The 26,444-nt window shown below is 43.2% G+C and overlaps 1 protein-coding gene across 3 annotated transcripts in view; it reads left to right on the forward strand.

Annotated features, from left to right (window-relative positions):
- The window catches only part of LOC138296692 (adhesion G protein-coupled receptor F5-like), a 1,076,691-nt gene that overhangs the window by 1,035,356 nt on the left and 14,891 nt on the right, over positions 1–26,444 (forward strand). For all 3 annotated transcript variants that reach the window (XM_069236057.1, XM_069236058.1, XM_069236059.1), the window contains 3 exons: positions 3,438–3,479; positions 3,570–3,629; positions 11,167–11,254. In XM_069236057.1, coding sequence (XP_069092158.1) covers positions 3,438–3,479; positions 3,570–3,629; positions 11,167–11,254 — 190 coding nt within the window. The remainder of the gene's footprint in view (positions 1–3,437; positions 3,480–3,569; positions 3,630–11,166; positions 11,255–26,444) is intronic.

Raw genomic sequence — 26,444 nt, forward strand, 5'->3', positions numbered from 1 at the left:
ATTATTTGCAGTCTGACGCAGAGCAGATACATTTCCATCTGCATATAGTGTTTCATTGGGGGATTTAGTCACATTGGCAAAGGTTTTACTACCACCAACTATAGAGTCCAACTTTTCTCCCTTTAAATCATTGGCCTCTATTGCCGTCATATGCATGATAAGAACATTACGGCTACCATTACCTGGTCTTCCTTGTCCCCAGAGCTCAGGGAGGCGGAGAGACTAAAACCTTCACTGTGGGCTATATAGAGACTGCAGCCTGCTTCTTTCTTGACTGTGCTGCCACAGATCCCCTCCTTGAGAAAGACACTAGTGTGGATTTCACTGTTGTGCCATCCTACTCTCGGGGTATGGGTTCCTCCAGGTGACTACTTTTGGAGCATGTATCTCCTCATGCCCCCCCCCCTAGTTTGTCTGCATGCAAAGTCTCTGCCTCAAGGTGTCCTTCGTCTTTCAGTGTAGCCTTTAAGAAGTCAGTAGTAGTAAGGCTCTCTCCAGCCGGGCTGCATACCCTGCACAATGTCCTGCCTACCTAAGCTTTAGCTGCCTTTGGTGCTCCATCGTGTGGCAGTGTCCCCTTCAATCTCCCTTTGTCCTTACTGCAGGAGCTTCCCCATATCATGCTATCACCGGTGTCCAGTATTCCTCCGGCGTGGCTTTTCAGAACCCTAGGGCGTTTGGGGGCCAGTATCCTGGAATACTGCATCCACCTGGTTCTGTGCCAGTTATCCGTGGACTTGCATCTGCTGCCACCCAACCTTGCCAGCGTTCGCTGAGTTTGCTGACTGGCGACGGCTGAAATCCACTTGAAAAGGTGTCTGCTTGTTCCCTGAAGCTGTACAAACTAACCCCAGATTTTATAGCCACAGTCACACCCTTGAAACATAGCCAGGTGCCCAAAAGTCTCTCTTAATCCACGTTGCTCAGCGGGCCCTCTTGGGAGGGCGAGGAGCTTGCGTTTGGCAGCTCACACAGTCGCCAGCTTCGCTCCGAATCCTCCAACTTTCTATGGTTCGCAATGAGCCTTTTCTTAGGAGGCGCCATTGATCTTGGATTCCAGTGTGGATTTTATGTCTAGGATAGCATGCAGTATTTTCCCAGATTGGGCAGAGTGACCATACAGAGTGAGCTCAAGATGATCCAGAGTACCAGCACCACCTTCATGAGGAGCGACAGTGACCGAGGCCTCCCCAGTACCCAAGGCCAGGGTCTTTGAGGATTTAGATTTTACTATCATGGCCACAGCAGCCGTCACCCCTCAGTGATCACTCCTGGGGAGGGCCAAGTAATCTGTCAGTGCCCTCGGGCTCCCCACGGTGTGTTACAATGCTACGGTCACAACACACCCCCTGAGCAGTAGGTGTCAGTTGCCAGACCTCCTTGTGTAGCTGACAGGGGAGCGCTATGGGGTTCTCACCAGCCTCAGGAGTCAATGCAGGTATTGATGCAGCAGGGGGCAATGGTCTATTGGTGAGGAGTGCCACTGAGGAGCCAGACAGGTCACAAAGTTTTCACAGGTGCACTCCATGTGTAGTGCAGGTCCATGAAGGAGTCTGCCAGCATGTTCCATGCAGGAGTCCGCCAGCACCAGTCCTGTACCTGCCTCACAACAGCATTAGACAGCAGGACCCAATTCCTGGCACCACGATCGAGGCCACTCCACTTCCCACTGCATAAACAGAAACAGGTCAGATCCGTAAACAGGTGCACATGCCCTCACCTCACCTCTAGGTCCCTTGTTGGGTGAAATACCAGGCCTCACAGCAGTGTAAAAACAGATTTAGGAGTTTTTCACTACCAGGACATATAAACTGCACAGGTACATGTCCTACTTTTTATCTATATAGCACCCTGGCCTAAGGGTTACCTAGGGTCTACCTTAGGGGTGACTCACATGTAGAAAAAGGGAGTTTAAGGTTTGGCAAGTACTTTTAAATGCCAAGTCGAAGTGGCAGTGAAGCTGCACACACAGGCCTTGCAATGGCAGGCCTCAGGCATGATTAAGAGGCTACTTATGTGGGTGGCACAATCAGTGCTGCAGGCTCACTAGCAGCGTTTAATCTACAGGCCCTGGGCACATGTAGTGCACTTTACTGGGGTCTTACAAATAGATTAAATAAGCCAATAGTGTATAAACCAATATCAACATGTTTTGCATATGCTTTTTAGCACTGGTTAGCAGTGGTAAAGTGCGCAGAGTCCTAAAACCAGCAAAAACGGTGTCCAAAAAGTGGAGGGAGGCAGGCAAAAAGTTAGGGTGACCACCCTAAGGCTGTTAGGTCTAACATGCAATCACTGCCTGCCCGATGGCCCAGTCACTGTCCTGGCTCATTCCTCATCTGGAAATGAGGGCTGCCTAGAGCCCTATGAGAGATTCACCCACATAGTTGTGGGTATTCCCAGGTCAGGTCCCACAGGATTATGCAGGATAATGTGCAGGGCCAGGCCGGAACTGATACAGATATGTCCATGGCTGCCACCCTTTTGGTCACACCCCTCAAGATGTCTGTAATTTTAAAACACACACAGCAGAATATTGCATAGTAGATCCATTTCACAGACCTACCATGGACAATAATGTGATAATGTAATAATTCTCGGAATGCTATGGCCTTGATGCAAAACCCATCCAAACAGTGGCTAACCATAAAAACATATGAAGGGAGTAGACTGAAAGTGCTCTCTCTCTCCATATACTTGTTTTTATGATATCTTTTTTTCAGAGTACATAACATGAGGTCGGTCAAACAGCTAAAATTGTCTATTGGTTATCTTTAGGATGGATCAGAAATGAGGCTGTGACAGTGACCCTCTTCCAAAGAGCAACCACTCTGCTACCATTTCCTGAGTATTTTGTGATTGCACCTAGTCTAAACTTCAGCTGATTGTCTTTGGTCCCGATTTTAGATCATCAAAGCTGGTATCATATTTTGATTATTAATTGTAATTAATTTTCTGCTATGTACCCCATAGCGGAGTCTGCAGATGGTAAAGAACAATAAATTATTTAATGGTTAGAATTGTTTACTACCAGTGGTAATTCATTTTAATGCTAGTGGTATTCATAACTATCTTTTGTTGTTAAAGGTTGCATAAGTCTCTTTCACTGTGCTACAAAACATTCACTAGTAATTTGGTACTTCTTACAATTACATTTTGATTTCAAACATTGGGCCTGAGTCACAAAGGTAAACTTTGACCAAAAGTCTAAAAAACCAAAAGTCTAAACTTATACCAAAAGTCTAACTTTACTACCAGTAAGGTTAGACTTCAGGTCTACACTTATACTTTTGGTCTAAGTTTACCTTTGCAAATGGGACCCAATCTATCTTCACTTGACTGGCACACTTTCGCTAGTTGTACTAAAATATAAATCTGTTTGGATGCCTTTGCAGAAAAAAAAACACTCTTTAATGTCTCTTTATTCTACATTTTAGGGATTCTTCATTCTGGTGTTCGGCTCACTTATGGATGGGAAGGTGATAATTAACGTTAATTTTGGTTCAACTATCTATAAATAGTCATTGCATTGCAGTCAGACTAATTTTGCTTCTCTTTTTACTAAACAGACGCGGGAAGCACTGTTACGCCAGTTCTCTCTAACGAGATGGGCTTCACAACTCACCAAGGTATGTTTAAAATGGTGCCATAGTGTTGCAACTGGTTGTGCCAGGCATAGGGAAAGTATAAAGGGTTGCAGACCACATACAAAATGGCAAAGTGATGCTACGTAGGAGTGGATGTAACTATGTGGGACAATGGCACAAGAAATGACTGAAGAGGTCAGAGCCCACAAATTGAAGCAAACAGTTTTGTGTCTTTTGTAGCAGTGTTTATTTTGGTTGCAGATTAACCTGATAGCGTTCATATATTATCCTTCTCATTGGGCCTGATCATCTTGTACTAAAGGTTAGTAGGATCACAGATATCTTCTTAATTCTTGAATGGGGAAAGTTGTATACGGAAGAAAACAAACATTTAATATAATTGAGGGCTCCAGAAAGTCAAAATATTGTCAGAAGAGCTTTACAATTTGATTAATTCCTCTTAGGCTAAGATGATTCGGTGCATGACCCTTGTATTGACAACAATGTAGCGAATACTCGTCGAGTATTGGTCCAGGGAGTTAATAGATTCTAGAAGAGGAAGACCAAGGGCCTCATGTACAAAGTAGTTTGCATGTCGCAAATGGCGAATCAGGCCATATGCTACATGCAAAATGCAATTTGGAATGTACAGACCCATTTTTCAAATTCGGTAATATATTTACCGAATCGCAAAAAGCATTTGCGAGTTGCAATTAGGAAGGGGTGTCCCCTTCCTAATTGCGAGTCACAGTCCCATGTGTGTTTGTTTTGTGACCGCGAATGCGGTCACAAAACAATTTCAGTTAGCACCAGTTTCAAACTGGTGCTAACCCATTCGCAAACGGGAACGGGTCCACATGGGACCCCTTCCCCTTTGTGAATAGCAGCAAAAACATTTTTTCAGAGCAGACAGTGGTTTTATGGACCACTGCCTGTACTGAAAAAATGAAAAGAAAACTTTTCATTTTTTTGTTTTTGAAATGCATCTCGTTTTCCTTTAAGGAAAATGGGTTGCATTTAAAAAAAAAAACAGCTTTATTTAAAATCAGTCACAGACATGGTCGTCTGCTTTCTCCAGCAGGCCACCATCCCTGTGAGGGCGGCCATTGCCAATGGGGTCGCAAATTGCGACCTCCCTCATGAATATTCATGAGGTAGGACATTTGCAGACACCTTGTGAATCGCAAACAGTGTCATTGACACTGTTGTACATAAGGTTTTGTGAGTCGCAAAACCTGTATTTCGTACATGTGGCCCCAAACGCCTTAAACATAAGGCTTAAGTAGAAACATTTGCTGTGCTATGGGTACTACGAATTGGTGGCCTACAAACATGTGAATGTTTACCCACATTGTTCAAAAGGTTTTCTGAGAGCTGTAGAAGTTACAAACAAAAAAACAAAAAAAACTGTGACAAAAATTGTAGAAATTCATTGTTGGAATAACAAAACACCAGCACAGCATTCTTTAGAGGGAATATTTTCCTGGAAATTGTGTGAGCAAAAAGTAATGTAAATGACCCAGGCCAAGTTTAAATGATCCACAAATTATGCACCATTCACATATACATGTTAAATAAACCATAAACATTTAATTATTTGGTTGCAGGGGGTATTAATGCATTGCATCGCTCAATATCTGGACAGCTACTTTCCAGACAATTGGAAGTGGCCAAACAAAGGGCCTCATTCACAACAAAGTGGTGCGGCTCTGCGCCAGATTTTGCAGCACTGCACTGCATCACTTCAGAAACACAGAGATGCACCGTATTTACGACAGTACAACGCACCCCTGTTTTTTCCCCAACACTGACGCTAAAATTAGCTGCCTAGCGCCAATGTAGACATGGAATAATTGTTTATGTTCAGGAAGATGTCCCTTCCTGCACATAAACAATCAATAATGGTGATTTGTTACTTCTATGTGTGCTGCATTCTGCAGCACACATAAAAGTAGCAAATAGTCATTATTTAATGATTGTTTATGTGCAGTAAGGTGTCACTTTCTGCATATAAACAGTCATTAGTGGTGCTTTTCTCTTTCTATGTGTGACGCAGAATGCAGCACACACAGAAAAAGCAAAAACAAGGAGAAATAAAAGTATTTCTTCTAATTGCACCATGCTAATGCCACCCATAGGGTGGTGTTAGTTTTTGGCATTGCCTCAGATTCACGATTTCCTTGTAAATCTGGGGCAGCGTCAAAATACAATCAGTGTTGTGGTGGAATGCCCACAGCAACACCCATTGCATGCCCTATCGCGCAAAGTGATGTGTGTAAAAGGGCCATATTTACAAGGCGGCATTAAGCCACAAAAAGTGGCTTACAGCTGCCTTGTAAATATAGAGCAGGGCAATGCATCTCTGGAGCGTCCCTAAAAGTGATGCTCCAGTGGTGGAAGGGCCTCGTAAATGAGGCCCATAGTTTTTAGAATCTGTTTTCATTTTACAGGATTTTCAAAAGTAAGAGCAACATTTTTGTAAATAACGATATTTGTAAAGTGAACAGTGACTACAACGGCCTAACAAACAAACACATGATTAGGTTGTAGAGGGTGGAGAATCAGGCCAGCACATACACAGGTATGACCATGAAAAAACTGTCATTTTTTCTGCGTCAGTATCATTCTGTAACCCCAAACATATGCTTATCCTTGACAGGATCATAAGAAGTAATCAGGGAAAATAATATTTCTGTATATGGTTTGTATAATCTTTACATAACAGAGTAATAGGAGTGCAGACTGGTTCCTTGAGTGCTGATCCTCTTTCTGTGCTCATGAACTACAGTCTTCTTCTGAACGTGGTCAAGATGAAGTTGCTATTCTTGAACTCCCCTAATTTTACTTCCCCTTTGTACAAGGAGTATATCATGAAACTTGATGTTGGCTAATATGATTCCAGTGGGAGATCGTCAAATCTTTCAAGTCATTAAGGGGCATAATTATACTCTGTTTCCGCTGAATTTGTGTCCATTTTTAAGCAAATTCAGCTCCAATTTAACTCCATATTTTTATTTTGATTCTAGACCCGTCTAGCATCTAAATATTGGAGTTAATGTAATTTTTTGGATGCGTGAAACAACCTTGCATCAATGAGATACAAGGTAGGCATCCCGTCCAAAAAATTACTCAAAGCCCCTAGCGCCGTATTTATCCTTCTGGGCAAAAAAAGGTGCACAGGTGGGAGGCGGGCCTGTGCTTAAGCCTGCTTAGCTCCATTATTTAACACCTGGGCCAAGCAGGCATTTGGGGACCTGTGGACCCATTTATATGGTCAAATACTATGGAAAGGCCCCACAGATGCCCAACCCAAACCCCAGGAACACCCCCACCCACACCAGAGGGACACCAGAGGATGGGGGACCCCATCCTAGGTAAGTAGGGTAAGTATAGGTAAGTACTTAAAAAAAAATGTTTAAGTGCCATTGGAGGCCCTGAAATGGGGCCCCCTACATGGCACTGGGTGCAATTGCCATGCCCAGTGGACACTGGTCCCTTTGCTGGCCATTTGAGTGATGGGGAGTCATGTGGTATGGATGGTTTTGCTTCAGGAAAAGACGCTAGGCTGGTTAACTGCATTTTTTTTTACTCTAACCACCCTTTTAAGGCAAAACTCCCTCCCCCTGTACCGCCACTCCCACCTGGCTAACGTGATTTTACCAGACGCTAGCCTAACCTTAGTGGCCGCTTTCAGGATACCATAAATGTGGCGCCCGGTTGGAGCTCTGGGTTGACGCAAGCTGGTGCTATACTTTTTGACGTAAAACTGCATTTGCGCGGTTTTGCATCAAAAAGTATAAATATGGGCATTAATCTCTGTAATCAGTTATCATATTTATCTGTTGAAGCCTAATGTAGTATCTGTCAGGTTATTGAGTATAAATATATTCAGTATATAGTCTTTATTTTTGTGTTGTTTCTGGCATAGCAGGAATTGCAAAATCTTATTGTTGATCTGCAATGAATGAAACAAGTCTGTTCTCTAGTGGTAGGCTGGAGCTACTGAGCCATGCAGCTGAGTCAACTACAGAATGCGCATCTTGTGTGTCACCTCTCAGTCCACCTCCCCGAGTGCCCGTTTCCGAGCATAGGAGAAGTACCAATTTGTGCTCCAGAGGTGATGTGCAGGTCCAGGCAGAAATCAAGACCCTACACAAACACTAAAATTAGTGCCTTTACAGTACTGAGTCCCTCCGTTGGTCCCACCTCTCAGCAGGAGATTATAGATGGGACAACAGGCAGTGAAGAGGCTGAAGCATGAGGTAGAGTTAAGGGGATGAAAACGAATGAAAATAAAGGAGAAATAAGTAGTAGCAAGAGAATTGTGCTCAAGCAATTCAGTGTTCACACATACTTTTCATGCAAACACCAGTCTGGCAGGAATGTCCTTAGGGGTCATCAGGTTGAAGGTCTGTGAGCATGTCAGATTCATGTTGTTCATCTAATGACTTCACTTCACTAGTGTCACCTTGAAACCCTCAAAGTAGGAGCAGTTTGTTGTGATGAACGTAACCACTGTCCCTTTTGAAGCAGTGATGAAATATGGGTGTAGATTGTAGTTTGGGTCTTCCTTGTCACTACTACGGTATTGCATTAATAACATGTCACTATGATGTATATGTAAGGATCTTGCCTATACACAACTGTCAGCATTCTTCTTGATTTTGCCCTTCATTTTTGGCATGATATGATTAAGATTGGCAAGACACATTGTATTTAGATTGTTCCACATAATGAAGTACCTTGGTTTGTATTTCTTCAGCCAAAATATCGTTTAGCAGATGACTTACTGATGGTGCTGTGAAGCTTGTCTCTCTAGTCATGCAAGGTTCGACTCAGTGTTTCAGTTATGGCAGCTTTTGTAATTTTGCTACTTGTGGAGCTTTGTTAAGTGTGGCCCTAAAACTTTCTTTGCTGCTCTATTTGCTTTTTACAAGAGAGGGGTTATTTTTTGTGTTCAATCCCGAGAAGAGATGTAAAGTCCTTGATGTCTGCCCCATTGAAAGCCTGGCATTTAACAATTTATTCAGCACAGGTATGACCACATTTGCAGTCATGCTAGGTACTGCCTTCACTTCCAAAACTCTGGAAGAGTAGGGCTGAATACCTCAAGGGCTACTCTTTATTGACATGAGTTGGCAATATGGATGTCATCAGTGGCTCAGGTGATGTACTGCTCAGTGTCTGGCAAGTATGTTAGTCATCTACATTGTTCTACACAAGGGCATCTGGAGTGGGAGATCATACTTTATGTAACAGCAAGTGTTTGTTGCTACTATCCCTTGATGACTTCATGGACTAGTTCAACTACTTGATTTTGAAGTGAATGAGAACTGATGAGGCAAAAGACTCTGAGAATGAGTCCACGATGGTGTTTAGCCAACTCTATTCTTAGATGTGCCTGAATGATTTAAGGTCCGTCAAATACCTGTGTTTCTATTGGATTTGGGCACATTCTGTTTCTGTCTGCCACTAATTGTCAATATGGTCTGAGACTGCTTGTAGTGTTGGATCATTTGCCGATGCTGGGGATTATCATCTTGCTGTGAGCGCAGGATTTTACCTACTTGTCTATGCTTTTCAGGTATCAGGAACCTGGATATAAAATTGATAGGGATATTGTCCTTCTCAGCTCTGTAATAATTTTGAGGTTGCAATCCTGCAGACGAAGGCCCCATCTTTCTATTTATTTGTTTTAAGATTTCTGAAGATTGAAAAAAAACTTGGTAACCAGTAGCAATTGCCTATGCTTTACCATAAAGAAAGAGATGCAAATGTTGACATGACTAGGAAACAGGTAGGCTTTTTTCTAAGTTTGACAATATGCCTCTTCTGACCTGCTATAACTGAGTCTGGCAAATGCTATTATTTGGCATGGCACTTCACAGTTTAAGTATCTTTGCACCAGTGTGGCTCCCATGCTTGCTGAACTGATGCCAATAATTTTAAGGAAGGTTCATAGTAAGCAATTTTCTCTGCAGGAGTATAGAAGAATGGTACAAATTAGCTCAAATGTAGAATGCTAGTTCACGTCCAGATGAAGAATGCATACTTTTTATGAGCTCCTTCAGGGGAGTACTGACTCTGGCAAATCTGAGAATACAACGAGCAAAGTAACTTGCTAACCCTAGGAAGATTTCGAGAGCTCAAACATTTTTAGGCACAGGTGCTGAGACCAGCATGGTGCCATTTTTTAAACAATGGCGTCTACCTTGTGAGGAGATGATATCCCCTCTAATGTGTCCTTGTGGAGTGTCAGATCTTCAGCGTGAAGAATCTGGCATATCTATATGAATATCATGTCATGATATTTCAGTGATCTTCCAAATAGAAATGTTCATCACTACTTCTAGAAGTGGGTAATGTCCTGTATCCCATGAGCAATGTATCTTTCACATTGAATTGCCAAGTTAGGGTGATGCATGCCCACATTTTCAGATCTTTGTAATGTGTTTGAGGATAGGCACAATGGGGCAAATCAAAGGTATATGGCCTTCAGCTAGTTCTGTGATGTCATGGCTTTATTTCTCCTTCACTTGTCCCTGTATGTAAGTATGTCTCTAATATAATGTGCCACTAGCTGGACTGTGTCATCAATGTGAACCAATCCCTCTGAAAAGGTCTTCAAACATTTGAACCACATCAGCAATTCTGCTGTATATATGGTATGCATTTGGTATAAGACGTGATGGAGAATCATTCTGACTCAGAACTGAGGAGACAACCTGTGCCTGCAGCCACTTCTGACACATATACATCACAGTCCTTAGTTTGATTACCGTGACAGAGGCGTGTGCAGAAGCAAAATTTACATTAAGCAGCTTTTTTCAGACCATAGGTGTAATGTGGACACCTGTAATCATTGAAGCAGGTTTGTGGCTTGGTTGAGCAAAAATAGTATCAGTTATGATATTCGTAGTGGTATCTGCGTCAATGAATGAATGAATGGATAAAATAATTTATGTAGAGTAACAGCTACTCAAAAAGCGCACCCTGGCACGTACTGCTGAAGGAAACTAGAAAGACAATTTACGGGAACAACCATGTCTTAATTTATTCGTCTCTTGAAACGTAAATAATTGGTCTCAGATCTAGTGTGCAGAGGGAGGTGATTCAAAAGCTTAGGGGCGCAATGGAAAAATGATCGCCCACACAGAAGAGCCCTTTTTACTCCAGGGTTTGCAGTCCTAGAACACAATCAAGTCAAAAATGCACTTTAAAACAAAAAATGCCGTGAATTTGCGTTGTGATTTTATTGTAATTTTAAATTTTAATTAATTTAACGTAATTGTTATTTAATTTACACGTAATTGTACGCTGGCAGATCATCCTGCCCTTTGAAAATTTGCAGACATCATGTTAGAATTATTATGACATTTCCCGGTGATTTAACTTTTCCTGGAGGTGGTATGCATGTGCCATCCCTAGACAAATATGTACTATATATGTTCAAATCGTTACTCAAAAGCATTAAATCTGGAAATAAACAAGCATCATTCTCATTTTTCCATTTTTGTTCTGGTTCTCTCTCACATCTCAATTAGTAAGAGTTCTAACGTTTAGTGTTTTTATCTTACAGTCATCAACCCTCAGTACTTCTCGGACCCCACCAACCACATCAAAATCAACTCCATCAAAACCAAAAGCACACTTATTTGGCAGACGCGGTATGTATTCCAAAACTGAAGTAAAGTTAGGTTGACCCTCACGTTCCGTACATTGCGGGCACTGTCTCAAGTACTGAACTCTTCAATTTCAAATTATTGTGTTTAGGTGTCTTAGTGTAATGGACGCAAAACAAGATTGCAAAACCCAGAAGGTATTAGGATATCACATAAAAGTGCAGGGCTGGATGTAGGGGGACCTGGAGGGAGATGGTCACCCTAAGTAATGTTCTTTTACTATGCACCATTAAACCACTTCCTGCATGCAAAGTGCACATGTTCAGGCGAGATTAAGAGGTAGAAAAGTGTTTTTTGGCTCTGACAGGTATCAGTATTATAGGTGTCACCATTATGCTATTACTGAATGCCTCAATAACATGGATGAGGTGTAGACCAACATGCCCCCCTGTCTCCTTCCTTATACCCTGTGCCCACATCTATCCTCCTGCCCCCCCCCCCCCCCCACATCAATACTATCATGCCTGAAATAGTACTTTATTTTACGTTCCATTGTGGTGTTTTATGCTCTACTCCGTTACCCCATTACAGTGCAGTTCTGAAATGCTTCTTAACAATATAGATACATTATACCCGGCACTGAGTGCTTTACTATTACAGTTTACACATGAAAACTCTTGCATTAAGAATGTAAATTCATTTTTGTTCTCATGGACTTTTTACACACATATATTAGAGCAGCAGCATTGTGTAATATGACGAAACTCCAAATCCTCTACAAAGGAACGAGGAGTGGGTGCTGTAGAGTGGGTTCTCCCGGAAACCAGAGCTTATTCCACATTTGAAGGAGTAGTCTTATAAATATTTTTGACATCTATATCCATAGAAAGATATGCACCTCTGGGGACAGATGTTTAGTCATGAAGAAGACAAACAAAAAGTCACTGATTGAAACGCAGCTGAGGATTACTTAAGGACATTTACAATTTTTACATGTGTGAACGCACACATGCTAATTTATTTACCGAATGCACGAGTTCTACGTTATGTGCATATGCTTGGAAAGCAATGGAGGTCTCAGATTCCTCGGAGTACTACTGAAACTCCAGAAGAATTCCAAAAAAGTTGGAAAAAATGTTCTTAATGGAGGAATAACCACCTGTCTGATGAATGGAACCATTAGTGGTAACAGACCGACTGAAAGAGTCGCAAATTCACTTCTATCATGTTACTTAAAAGTTTGTAGCAAACGTCAGTTTTTAGCTGACTTGTCAAAGAGTCAGGTAAATATGTGTTGTTTACTGATTTACGTCAGTATTCAAATGTAGAGCTATTTTTATCGGATAGGTCACATTTCTACATAGAGGAATGTTGTGCTAGGATTACTTTTCAATGACTATTTTTTTCTCCATATAAAAAATGTGGTAGTCATAGATATATTATTTCCTCTACAACGTCACAGTTTTGGAGGGTATTTCTTCCTATTTCACACCCTGAAAATAGATTTACTCTCATCGTTAAAAGGAATATATCTGTGACCTTTTTCAGGGTAGTAAACTAATGGCAAAAACATTTTGAACACCCAAAAGCACACATATTTGTGGGTGCATAAAGTCTTTTGCAGATAACAGTGCCCATGAACTGGCACAACTCGCCCATGTGACCGTATCTTCTCGCACTTAAAACCATTTTAAAAGGACAATATTCCACAACTGCAGATCCCGCGACTATAGGAATTGTTATCCCTTCTCAAATTCTATTATCTGATGATTTTACAAATACAATTTCGTGGATTGGTACATAACGTACATCAGTTTCGCGATCTCTTCTTGTAAATTGACCAGAGGAATAGTAGAATTCATTTAATCCTCCAACTTCGCCTAACCCTCGTTATCGAAATCTAAAAAGTGCACCAGGACATTTCACTGTGGGCTTTGATCAGCCTCTCTGACAAAGGGGGAATTTATCTAGCCTTTACTCAACAAACATACATACCTACCAGCAACCATATTTTTTAACAAAAGTTAATGCAGGCCATGTTCAATATTGACCTTCACATTTTTGGGGAGGCCATGGATAGCCTAAAAACCCTACTTCAGGTCTATTTTCACACTTCTTACAGCTTTAGGGCCTCATTTAGGAGGCCCTTGCGGTACCGGAGCGTCACTAAAAGTGACACTGCGGTGGCACAATGCCTTGCACCATATTTACAAGGCGGCGCTAAGACACTTTTTGTGGCTTAACACCACCTTGTAAATACGGTCCCTTCACATGCACACTTAGCGTGGAAGGGGCGTGCAATGAGTGTTGCTGTGGGCAATCTACTGCAACACTCATTGCATTTTGATGCTGCCACAGACATACAATGAACCGTAAACCAGAGGCAGTGCCAAGAACCAACGCCACCCCAGGGGTGGTGTTAGCATATCCCAACAAGGAAAAATACTGTTATTTCTCCTTGTTTTTGCTTTTTCTATGTGGCCCGATATCCTAAAATCTGGGCGTATGGTTCGATTCAAACCTTAGTGTGGAAGGACAAATCTCTTGATTTGCTGGCTCATGTTTCAGTATCCTGAAAATGCTCAGGAAGATCACAGGTTTCGTCCCTGCAGAGGTCAGGCTTTGGTGAAGCTCCATTGACTATCTGTGAGGCATTTAAAGCCCTCAGTTTTTGCCACAAAATTCAGAAGGGAATAAGTCCGCAATAATTATTTCTGATGTTCCAGGATTACTGCCCCAACAGAAATCTCAGATCAGCTGATGCGGCCCTAATGACAGTGCCCAGGATAACGAGGACGGGGGAAGGGCTTGTTTGTTCAGGTTATTGGCCCCCAACCTCTGTAATTCCATGCCTCCTGGCCTCAGAGAGGAGAAACAGTAAGCTATTTTTAGGAAGAAGCTAAAGACTTGACTCTTCCAGGCCAAGGAAGAGTAGAGCCAACAGATCTTGCTGTCTTGGTGGGGAACTTCTAGCATAGGGAACCTTCTTTTGGGGTAACCAGGCACTTTATAAACCTCCTAACATTGCATAACACTAGGTCCACAAAAATATGTCTTCCCTCTTGTTGGTGATATTAAATCTCTCAGGCTACAGCATGACATAAGACACACAAACGTGTTTTAATCTCTTAACTGCTGTGACAACACTGCTATAATCTTTCGCTTCTGTGGTAAAGTCTGGATAAAGTGTAGAACATCACACACTTCTTCTAACAGAGCTAACATAGTAGATGTACCTGATCCCTAAAGTTGAAAAATCATTGTCAAAAATGCCTTAACAATTGAACTTGTTTATGGTTTCTGCTAGTAAGTATTTAGCAAAGGTTTCCATCTTTCCAATACTATAAGACTTTAGCATGCCAATGATTCCAGTCATTCTAACAGAAACTCGCCTTGAATTCCTCTTCCTTCACCTTTATAAGCTCTAAGATTTTCTCAGGCCTGGCAGCTTCTCACTGTTAATCTTGGCATTAGCATCTGACTTCATACATTCTGCCACATTTAGTCATGTGGCTTGTTTGTCAAGGTTTTACCTCATTTGAGTTAATCAGATGGTGAATGTTAACAGCTGTAGAATGAAGACTGTTCTTTATATTGACAAACAGTGACTTTATATTAGAATTCATCTCAAAGCCTATTTCTTTCAACTATGTTTCATCAGTAATAGTACTACTTCATGATACATTTTCTTCAAAAACATTTGTGCATTCGTCTAATCTTTTATTTGCATCTGGTCTGTCTTGATGTTGATGATGTCCATTGCTAGATAGGGGAAAGGAAGATGAGTATATACATTTCACTCTGAGCCAATGGGTCTGAAAAGCTGTCCCTTGCCACTGATGGATGAGAACAATAGGGTTCTTTATCTTCTCTTAACTTGCTCTTTGTGCCACAAATAAGTACCGTTTTGGTTTGTATTTGGGCTTAGCTCACTCTGCCCTCTATTCATAAGTGCAGAAGTGTTAGATGGAGTACAGAGATTCTAATATGTTCCAACCACCTCGAGAATGTTATGTTATGTTATCCAATTTGTAGAGCACATGGCTGCCCTAAGGCTTCCCAGCGCTAGCAGACCGTGACCAGATCTCAGCATTGCACACACCAGATCTAAAACAGCCAAGTTTTCAAAGCCTTCTGAAAATTGTATTCATGGCTTATCAGTCGCAATATGGGAGGCAGAGAGTTCCACAACTTGGCACCCAGGTATGCCATTGTGGCGCCGCCCCACCTAACTTTGTTTACTCTGGGTAGAGTAGCCAATGCTGCTGAGGACAATCTAAGGTCTCTATTCGGTTTGTAGAAAGAGGCAAGGTTCTTTAAGAGTGGAGGACCTCTACTGTGACGGGACCTGTGTATACAGCACAGAGCCTTGAATTTTATGCGCTGTTCGATGGGTAGCCAGTGTAAAGAGACTAAACTTGCTTTTACCGAGGTCCATCTAGGAATATCCAATAGCAAACGGGCAGCCGCATTTTGTACCCGCTGCAGTTTCTTCTTTACATAAGACGGAGAGCCAAAAAATAGGCCATTGCCATAATCTAACCTGGAAAGAACGGTACCCTGAATGATGAGCCTCCTGTCCAATGCAGGCAGAATTACAAAGACCTTCCTTAGGAGTCTCAGTAGGCCGAAGCAGGTAGACAATATGTGCCTAGCATGCTTTTCCAGTGTTAGCAAAGGATCCAGCCATATCCCTAGAATATTGATATCTTTCTTTGGAGGAGGAAGTTCCTCCAAGGTGCTAGGAATCTTAATCGGTTTGCGTGGTGAAGATTCCGGGCTCAAGATCATTAGTTCCGTTTTCTCACAGTTTAGTTGCAGTTTGCTGTCTGACATCCACTCTGACACAGCTTGTAGACAGGAGGACAGTGTGGAGCCTTCTGAGGCTATGTCTGATGAGAAGGAGACCACCAATTGGGTGTCATCTGCGTAAGACACCAAGGTTAGTTCGAAGGATTCCACCAACGTGGCCAGAGGGGCCATATATATGTTAAAAAGTGTCAGCCTAAGAGATGATCCCTGTGGAACGCCACAGTTGTACTGGAATTTATCCGAGTAATGGGACCGGTCAAGGACCTGAAATGTTCTACCTTGTAAAAAGGAGATGAGCAGCCCAAGGGCGCGTACCTTAATTCCGCTGTTCCTCATCCTCTGGGCCAGCACCTGATGGTCTACAGTGTCGAACGCCGCACTCAGATCGAGCAGTATGACCACTGTAGTCCGTCCCTCATCCTCACACTTCCTAGCTTCCTCCACCACTGCGATGAGCGCTGCTCCTGTGCTGTGTCCCTGTCTAAAAACCATTTGGGATGGGTGGAGAAGGTTGTTAACTTCTAGGAAGGTGGAGAGTTGCATATTAATGTGCTTGTCTAGTATTTTGACTGGGGTGGGTAGTAAGGAAATAGGCCTATAGTTCTTAAATTCTGCTGTATCCCAGATGGTTTTCTTAAGAAGTGGCTTAACTATGGTGAGTTTCCACAGACACGGAACAGAACCTTTAGTTATTGATGTGTTCAGAATTTCTGTTAAGACCGGCACAATTATAGTCACCACTCTGGCTAGTATGTGAAGGGGCGGGATCTAACGGAGATCCTGACTTGAGTTCGGTGAGGGATGCTGTGACCTGTGCCTGAGAAATAGGGGTAAACTGAGAGATAAAGGCTAATCGGTTATGGGTGGGAATATCCCGCTCTTCTGACCTGGGCAAAATATTTTTGAACTTTGAATAAATGTCCAGGATTTTTTGTTTGAAGAAGCCCGCTAGCTTATTGCTATGCTCTCTGGAGGCTTCCATGGGGTTCTCCTCCATGGGGACCTGGAGAATTTCTTTTAGAACCTGAAACACTTCTTTGGGGGAACCAGAGGCATCTTCAGTTCTTTCCTGATAATAAGTGCTCTGCGCTAATTTAATCTCGGCATGATAAACTCTGATTGCTTTTCTGTATACCTCCCTATCCACTAGTTCATAAGATTTCCTCCATCTTCTCTCTAGCCTTTTGCAGACTTTTTTGTAGTGGTGCAGGTGGGGAGCAAACTATAAGGCACTAGCTTTCCTCTGAGGACCAAGAATGGAAATGGACATAATTCAGGATCCAGCCTTTCAGGACCAGCCAGACTTGCTCTGTGACATATGAAGTCAAGAGCTAGGAGCAAAGCTGACCCAGGAGTAAGACCCTCCATAGAGCACCCACCACAAAAATATTACATTTCTGGTAATTAGGCATAATATATTGAGGCTTCGAGCTCATTACATTTTCCTCATATAATCAATTGCCTACAAACATTCCACTCACCATGACCTTAGGCACAAACCAGATCATTGCAATGCACAACTGTGTTTTCTCCCTTTGATTATACAACAGAGCACCCAGCTTGCCCACCCAGGCTTACAGCCTTTCAGTGCCTTTATGTCACTTACTTTTAGGAGCTGTCAATGGCTTTTTTCACTACTCTGGGGTTGCAACATATCTTGATCATCACTTCACCTTCCACTCACTATCACTGCCATAGTCTATTTTCCGTATTTTCAAAGGGGACAGGCCTGTGCAGTCTACAGCAGGGGCCCACAGATGAGCTGCAGTCAGTGATAGCAGTGGTCTTTGTAATTTTAAGGACAGTCTAAGGATTTCATATAGGTTTTAGAGGGTTCAGGCTAACACAGAATTGTTAGGTACTCTCAATCCCGTCCATATCTGTTGCCTTCATGTCCTTTAACCAGATTGGGAGGCGTCTTTTGTACACACTGGTCCAACTCCACTCTGGCAATGCATGTGAATAAACAGTGGAGCTGCATAAGTCAGGCATCAAAAATAAAAATGTTCCTCTAACTATATACATTTTTTTCCAGGCACTTCAACAGTAGTTTGAAAGTTCTACTCAGTCAGGGACGTAGAATTTGTCCTCAAACTTGGGGGGCTCACTCAGACGTTAGTCAGCTAATACACTTGAGTCTGACTAATTGCCTTCATCTCCCTTCTGTGCTGTTTCAGGAACAGTGTAATCTTGTGGTATGAAGTGTTGGTTCCTCCTCTTTGAAGGACTTAGTCATACATTGGTCTGTTGTACTCAAGCAGACATTGTAACATGTAGTAGTTTGAGATTCCAGTGAGTTGGCACCCCCTGTATGAGAGCTTTAACTGGTACTCTATTAGCACACTGGATGATTCTCAACTGCTTCCAGGCTTTAAAAGAATGACTGAAATGAGTGTAGATTATTTTGCAGGTGGTCAGCATGTTTCTGACTATGTCTTCACTTTTTGAGAAAGTTCTGCTAACCAGGTTGATGCAATCCACCAAAGACAGGACCCTGAAATATTCACCATCTGCCATGGTCTTCACTATGTTACTGCCATTGTCCACTGCAACAAATCCATCTGTGAGAGCTCTGAATCACACCCATTGAAACACCTTTTTCCATGTTGAATACCGCTACTGTTGCATGCCGCTGAACGCCCTTAAAAGTTGCTTCAGTGCTGAGACCTACAAATAGCTGTTTCTTAACCCCAACAAAAGAGATTTAGTGTGATACACATGTAATCAGTTGCTTGACAAGTGGTCCATATGTCTGCCATCTGGTGGAAAGGATGAACTGAACTATGATGCAAAGCTTCTCCAACCAATTGTGATGGGGAGCTGGAACAGAAACTCAGGCAAAATAGGTCTGGCAAGGAACCTTTGTTTTCAGGTAGATCACCACAACAAATTCTAAAAATCCCAGTTCTTCTGCAAACCAAAAATGGGGAGGTTCAGTACTAAAAGTTATCCAGCTTACTGTTCTCCAACCATGTCTTTGGGTGGTTGCATTCATAGGGCCCCTCCTGCCTAAACATGTCAGTAATAGTAGCTTGGATTGTTTTCTTTTATGGTAGCACTGACACAGGTGACGTCTGGAGAGAACCATATGATGGCAGACTCCATGTGAATCTTGAGGTAATCATCAGTGCTTGTGGTGATGTCTGCACCTGAGTTTAGAACAATTTGGAGGTTGCTGATACGGGTGATGCTGGCTGTGGACTGCTAGAGTCTGCTGGGGACAGGGCTGCTTGGTGTAAAGTTTCCATCTTCTGCTTCCTCATCACCTCCTACCATCATGATCGAAGTAGCTTATTCTGCTCTCCAATCACCACCATCAGCTACTTGTTTCAGGTGCTTCTCCCACCGGATGGTGTGTTTTTTTTCCATTTTTTTTTTCATATGGGTCATTTGGCCTCTAGTACCATAGTTTGAACCAGGCTTACCTTGCCGAACACAAGTGTCTCAAATGGAACATATGGAACATATTGCAGTGTTATCCTCCTGCTTGTTAATTGTAAGAAAGAAGTCCCAAACTGGGGAGGTGAACTTTTTTAGTGCGCCACTGCCTTAAGGAATGGAGGTAGGTGAGTGTTTTAGGTGAGGTAGTGGTCGATGTAAGTCTCAGCGGTGGCCTTTGACATACGGAATCTGGCGGTGGCGGTGGAACCAGTGCCACATTCCTCTGAGCGTGGGGGGGGGGGGGTAATCTCAGTGTCGTCTGAGTGGGCTTCCATACTGACAGTCTGACTCATCCTGGTCACTGTCTCTTTCCATTATTCTAAGGCTTTCAGGAACTTTCGTTTACCCTTGTCTCTTGTGGCGGGTCTCAGACTTGGCTGTGAACCAGTCCATGTCTAGATCATGTCCAGAGCATCTGAACAGAGGCTTAGAGTAGAGGGAGGGCAGGAAGCTGGCCTGGTGTGTGGTGGGTAGCTTAGGTACTTACACCTTATACCAGGTCCTGGTATCCTCTATAGGTGAAATGTAGGCTGTGTCTAGAAGCCAGGCTCTATAGTGGTAGCTGTGAATGAGCAGCCAAGGCTTATCTAGGAGACATGCAAAGCTCATGCAATACCACTTTAGTCACACAGCACTTACACACATGAAAGAATACACTCAGTGTTACAAAAATAAAGGCACTTTATTATGGTAACACAACACCAAAATGACTATAGAGGTAATACTCCCTTAGGAGGTAAGTAATACACAAGATATATACACTAGTGGTCAGAAATAGGCATAGAAATAGTTAGAAAACAGTGCCAATAGTGTAAAACACAATAGAGAATAGTGAATCTTTGGGAGCTCAAAACCACATACAAAAAATGGAATGCAAGGGTGTCACCCCCACCCAGGTAAGTGGAGTGTGTAGTGGGTCATTAGGGGTGCCAGGAAAGCACAAAGGTAAGTACCACAACACTCCACCAGCAACCAGGAAAGCAGGAGTAAATTACTAGAATTTCCCCAAAACACCCTCTTAGAAGAAACGAAGAGAATTGCAAAACCCAGAAACTCCTGCAAGAAACTGTTAGCTGTTTCTTAACCCCACCAAAAGGGATTTAGTGTGATGCACATGTAATCAGTTGCTTGACAAGTGGTCCATATGTCCATATGTCTGCCATCTAGTGGAAAGGGTAAACTGAACTATGATGCAAAGCTTCTCCAACCAATTGTGATGGGGAGCTGGGACAGAAACTCTGGCAAAATAGGTCTGGCAGGGAACCTTTGTTTTCAGGTAGATCACCACGACAATGAATAATCCTTAAAAAGATGAATGATGCTTTGCGCCTAAATGCCTGAGCGAGCTATAACAGCAAGGGGTGCAGGCCTGGGAAAAAGTGTATTATCCTTAATGATGCTAATTCCTGTGTGCACCTGTGGCCTAAGAGTCCTATGACAGACAGGGGCTGAAGAGAAAAATGTAATAATACATTAAAAAAAAGTTATTACTAGTGTCTCACTAGGAACTATGAAAAATCCTTTAGGAGGCAAAGAGATGTAGGGGGAAATGGGAAAAATGCATCCAAAATCATATTAATACTGTAAATACATACTATGATGATCCTCAAACACTTTAAACTGATGTCAGTGAAAAATGTAAAAAAAAAAAAGAGAAAAAAACTAAAACTAAAATGCATAGCCCTTTTCAATGTCCCTAGAATATGGCTTAGAAAAAGGATTTAACACACTAGCTACATGTTCAAACACCAACATGCAAGGTGGCATGGACAACAAAGTACATATGCATAGGCAGATGGCAAAAGCACACTGCCTTACTACACAAAAATGTCTGCCGGTTCCATGGTCAACAAATATGCAAGGAGGCATGGACACCAAAAAACACATGCAGGGCTATGGCAAAAGCACACTTACTGACTACACAAAATGGCCACCAACCACATGGTCAAACAACAAGCAAGGAGGCATGCACAGCGCTGAACACATGCAGGCATAGGGCAGAAGCACACTGGCTGAATACGCAAATTTGCTGCCGGCCACATAGTCAAACTACATGCAAGGAGTCATGAAACACAAGGAACACATGCAGGCCTATGGCAAAAGCACACTGGTCAGATAAAATGGCCGCCGGCCACATGGTCAAACAACAACAAGCAGGGATGCATGGACAGCGAACATATTGAGGTCCATCATTGCACAAAATGGTTGCTGGACACATGGCATGGAGAACAAAGACAGAATGGTGGTCTATGGCAAACACCTTTCACCTCAAAATCCAAATGAGACGTGACCAGGAGATAAACAAAGCACTAGGAGGAGGCTTCGGGACAAGAAGAGGAAGTTCGATTCTCTGTGGCACTTCCTTCCTGTTGAAGAAAGAAAAAATGTTTTTTGCACTAAAACTTGTGATCACCAGTATCACAAAATGTTACTGAAAGGCTCTGTGATGACCGGAACTTGCGCTAGCGGCTGTCAAATCTACTTGCAAGCACTCATTACTCAGCCCTGTGTTGTTCAAGTGAACATCGCGAGGTGTCAATGGGAGAATAATTCCTCCACGTGGCGATTGGCAGAACTTGGCAGGAGTTACTAAATTCCACCAACCTCCTTGAGCAGAAATATATATCTATTTCCTCCTAGTTAATAGTAGGCCTGTGCAAAATTATAATTAGGGGATGAGAACTTATGCCTGTAAAACATTTACCATGCCTACATTGTTGGTACCAAATGTGGCGTGCAATCGGCCCTTTTGACATTTTCTACTTCAAAATATGTAAACAAAACATGCCATTTTCTTAACCCTTTAACTGCTGAATCTCTCCCCACAACTTTCCCCTCACTTCCCTGCCAGTGCTGAACCCTCTCTTTTGGCTGTTTAAGGTAGTTTGCACTTGGGCTTCTGTAATATTTTGCCCACATAAAGTATCCAGTCCAAACTTGCATCATATTTTGTATAATTATTTCCTACCATCCTGGGGATTCTACAGGTACCCAGGATTTATGGATTGTCCTGGAGGGGCACAAACAAATAGGCAAAGTATGGATACAGTTTGAGTTTTTTGTGAAAAATATGCTCTGGATAATTGTCTGTTTCTTCTTCATAAAAATGGCATCAAAGAATGGTTTGCTGTGCTAGAGTCACAATCTTCCAGCTTTCACGAACACGTAGAGCTGAATCAAAAAACCTAACTGTTTTACAAAAATGTTTGCATTTTTTAAAGGAAGTTGTCCCTTTTTGGGTTTTCAACCTGCTTCCAATTTGTGGTGTAAACTAGTGTGAAACTCAGGTGTTAGCCAGGAAATTTCTGAAAGTTAGACAAGATTCCAGAATCAGGTAGGGGTCATGTGTGTAGGTCCCTCAAGGTTTCCTCAAAGAAACTAACTCTTGACATATGGAAAATGAGTAGGAAAAATGCCTTTCTTTTACAACATTTTCATATTTTTTCAAAATGTCTTCTTTCTTACACACTGGTTTATGTTTTGAAGGCAAAAATACAGCAGAATCCAATTGGTAATAACAAATGTTCTACTATTCCACATTAACAAATAACTTACAATTAAGTAAGTTAAGTATCTCACTTGTGTGGTTAGGTTAAGTGCCCACAACAAGAAACAGGCCAAAATGCAATATTAATGCATCACATTTTTTCTACTGAAAACCTAACTTTTTCCAATGTTGTTAGCTGTGGATTTTCTAGCCATAGGTCAGGTGGCAACTTTAAAAACATAGCAAGCCTATACATTTCTTAAAACTAGATAGCTAAGGGAATCTAGGGGAGGGTGACTTACATGGCTCCTGCAAAATTTGTTTACCTAGAATCTCCTGCAAGCCTCCAACTTTGACTAAAAAAACTCATTTTCCTCACATTTCTGTGATCGAATGTTCTGGAACCAAAGATTCCTTTAAAGACCAGGCACTGAGGATAGAGTGCAGGAGGCCAGATGCTTTCTCTTGTCCCTCTCTGGCACTCAGTGTGCCTGGATTACAAGAATGGGTGGTGTTCTGGAAGGTATGGGGTGAGGATCTCTGGGACCTGGTATCCATGTACTGGCCTGCCATGCCCCAAAGAGCTTAGGATGAGGTCCGCAAGACTGGGAATGTCACCTGCTTGGGAGGGTGATGTATGTCACCTGTTGTCATAGAACAGCTTTCGTCTCTTCAGCTGCATTCCATCTGACTCATACACTGCTGAAAAGTAAACATCAATAAAAGGCTGCACATATGAATCATACTTTTCACAAGCAATGGTCAAAGGAAGGTCACCCAATGCAACTAAGTGCTTAGAAGGAATGGCCCAGAGCACGTTTTCATACAATGTTTATGACTGAAGGTTTTGACAACACCAGCCCTAAAAGTGGCAATCGTGACTGCACCAGACCTACAAAGTGGCTATCATCTTAGAGGAAGTTTCAAGAAAAAGTTGAAAACCTAAGATCAGCAAGCAATGTCTGGGAGAGGGAACTAAATGAGATCCACCACAGTAGTGAGAACATCACCAATAGCCATCAAGCGAAGAAGTGATACCTCCTTGACTGAATCGTTCTGTGCACTTGATGTGATTTTTTAGCTTCTGTTTTATCAATCAATCAATCAATAAATTTATAATGGCAGGCTACTCACCCATCAGGGTCTCAAGGCGGTGGGGGGGAGGGGAAAGCTATTGGTCGAATAGCCATGTCTTGCTACGTTTTCTGAAGGCCAGGAGGTCTTGGGTCTGGCGTAGTTGGAGCGGTAGGAAGTTCCAGGTCTTGGCGGCGAGGTAAGAGAAGGATCTTCCTCCGGTAGTGGTGCAGTGAATGCAGGGCACGGAGGCGAGGGTGAGGCTAGCTGGAGCGGAGCTGGCGGGCGGGGTGTGGAAGGTGAGTCTGTTGAGGTAGGCCGGACCTGTGTTGTGAAGGGCTTTGTGTGCATGGGTGAGTAGTTTGAAGGTAATCCTCTTCGATTCGGGTAGCCAGTGTAGCTCTCTGAGGTGGGCAGAGATGTAGTTTGGCCGTGGTTCGTGCATAGAGCGCATTGCCGAAGTCCAGTCGGCTGCTGAGTAGGGCGTGGGTGACTGTTTTTCTGGTTTCAACAGGAATCCATTTGAAAATCTTGCAGAGCATGCAGAGGGTGTTGTAGCAGGAAGAGGAGACTGCGTTGACCTGCTGAGTCATGCTGAGTGCTGAGTCAAGGATGATGCCCAGGTTCCATACTTGGGTGGTGGGGGTGGGGGCGGCTCTGAGGGAGGTAGGCAACAAGGAGTCGCTCCAGAAGGAGAGGTTGCTGCTGAGGATGAGGACCTCTGTTTTGTCTGTGTTTAGCTTGAGGTGGCTTGATTCCATCCAGTTGGCGATAGTGTGAAGTCCCTTGTGGAGGTTGTTTCTTGCTGTTGTGGGATCTTTCGTGAGGGAGATGATCAGCTGGGTGTCGTCTGCTTAGGATACTATGTTAATGTGGTGGGATTGTGCGATGTTGGCGAGGGGAGCCATGTACACTTTGAAAAGTGTTGGGCTAAGGGAGGATCCATGAGGGACACCACAGACGGTTTTGAAGGATTTGGACAGGTAGGGCGGAAGGTGGACCATCTGGGTTCTGCCGGAGAGGAAAGAGGAGATCCAGTCGAGGGCCTTGCCGCGGATCCCGATGTTGTGGAGGCGTGTTCAAAGGGTGTGGTGACAGACGGTGTCGAAAGCTGCGGAAAGGTCCAAAAGGATGAGCGCTGCAGTTTCGCCTTTGTCGAGCATGGTCCTGATGTCATCTGTGGCAGCAATGTGTGCGGTCTCCGTGCTGTGGTTCTTGCAAAATCCGGATTGGGAGGTATCAAGCACTTTGCTGTCCTCCAGGTAGAGGGAAAGTTGGCTGTTCACGATTTTTTGAATGACCTTCACTGGGAAGGGGTCGGTAGTTAATGGGGTTATCTGCTCTGGGTTTCTTCAACAGGGCGTTGATGTTGGCGTGTTTCAATCTCCCCGGGAAGGTGGCTGTCTCGAAGAAGTTGTTGATGATTGCACAGAGGTGGGGTGCAATGATGTTGCTGGCTTTGTTGAAGATCTGGTGCGGGTAGGGATCCGAGGGGGAGCCAGAGTGGATGGAGGCCATGGTGTTGATGGTGTCTTCATTGTTGATGTGGGTCCAGGAGCATAGAGGGTTGGTATTGTTTGATGCATTGGGTTCGTGGTTGTTCACGATTTTTTCAATGACCTTCGCTGGGAAGGGGTCAGTAGTTAATGGGGTTATCTGGTTGATGGTGTCTTCATTGTTGACGTGGGTCCAGGAGCATAGAGGGTTGGTGTTGTTTGATGCATTGGGTTCATGGTTGTCTGTGGTTGGCTGATGGGTCTGTGGTGCGAAGCTGTTGTGGATGTCCTCGATCTTTCGACGGAAGTGAGTGACAGGGAGTTGCAGAGTTCCTGTGATGGCGAGGGTTCGTGGGAGCAGGTCCTGGGGTTGGACAGTTCTTTGATGATGCCGAAGAGCTCTTTGTTGTATCCATCCCTTATCTTCACATCCCAATCCTAATGTTCTTGGCTTCTGGTTGCAACAAATTATTTTGACACAGCAGTTCCCCTTTTTTTTTATCCTTGTAAATTTAGCAAATGTTGTTTCATAAACTGACTACTTTCATGCATAGGCTAAAGTGGACAAATGCTTAATAACATTGTTGGAAAATTTGGAATATTAAATATTGAAGATATTAATCAATACAAGAACTGGTACAGTGGTCAGAATAAGACCTTGGGTGGGGCCACGCAACAGTTTGTCACTCTCGGAAACCCCCTTTTTTCAAATTAACGGCCCTCATTACAACCCTGGGATGGGTTTCCGACCGTGGCGGAAACCGCCAACATAGACAGCCAGTTTAACACTCCGACTGTCACGGCGGTACAAACAAACAGCGCGGCGGACACCACCAACACACAGGCGGGAGACAATGTACCGCCCACCCTATCACAACAGGCCTATCCGCCACCTTTTCCGGGGCGGAACCGACGCAAATAAAAA

Source organism: Pleurodeles waltl, chromosome 5 (assembly GCF_031143425.1).
Source record: "Pleurodeles waltl isolate 20211129_DDA chromosome 5, aPleWal1.hap1.20221129, whole genome shotgun sequence".
Classification (NCBI taxonomy): Eukaryota; Metazoa; Chordata; class Amphibia; order Caudata; family Salamandridae; genus Pleurodeles; species Pleurodeles waltl.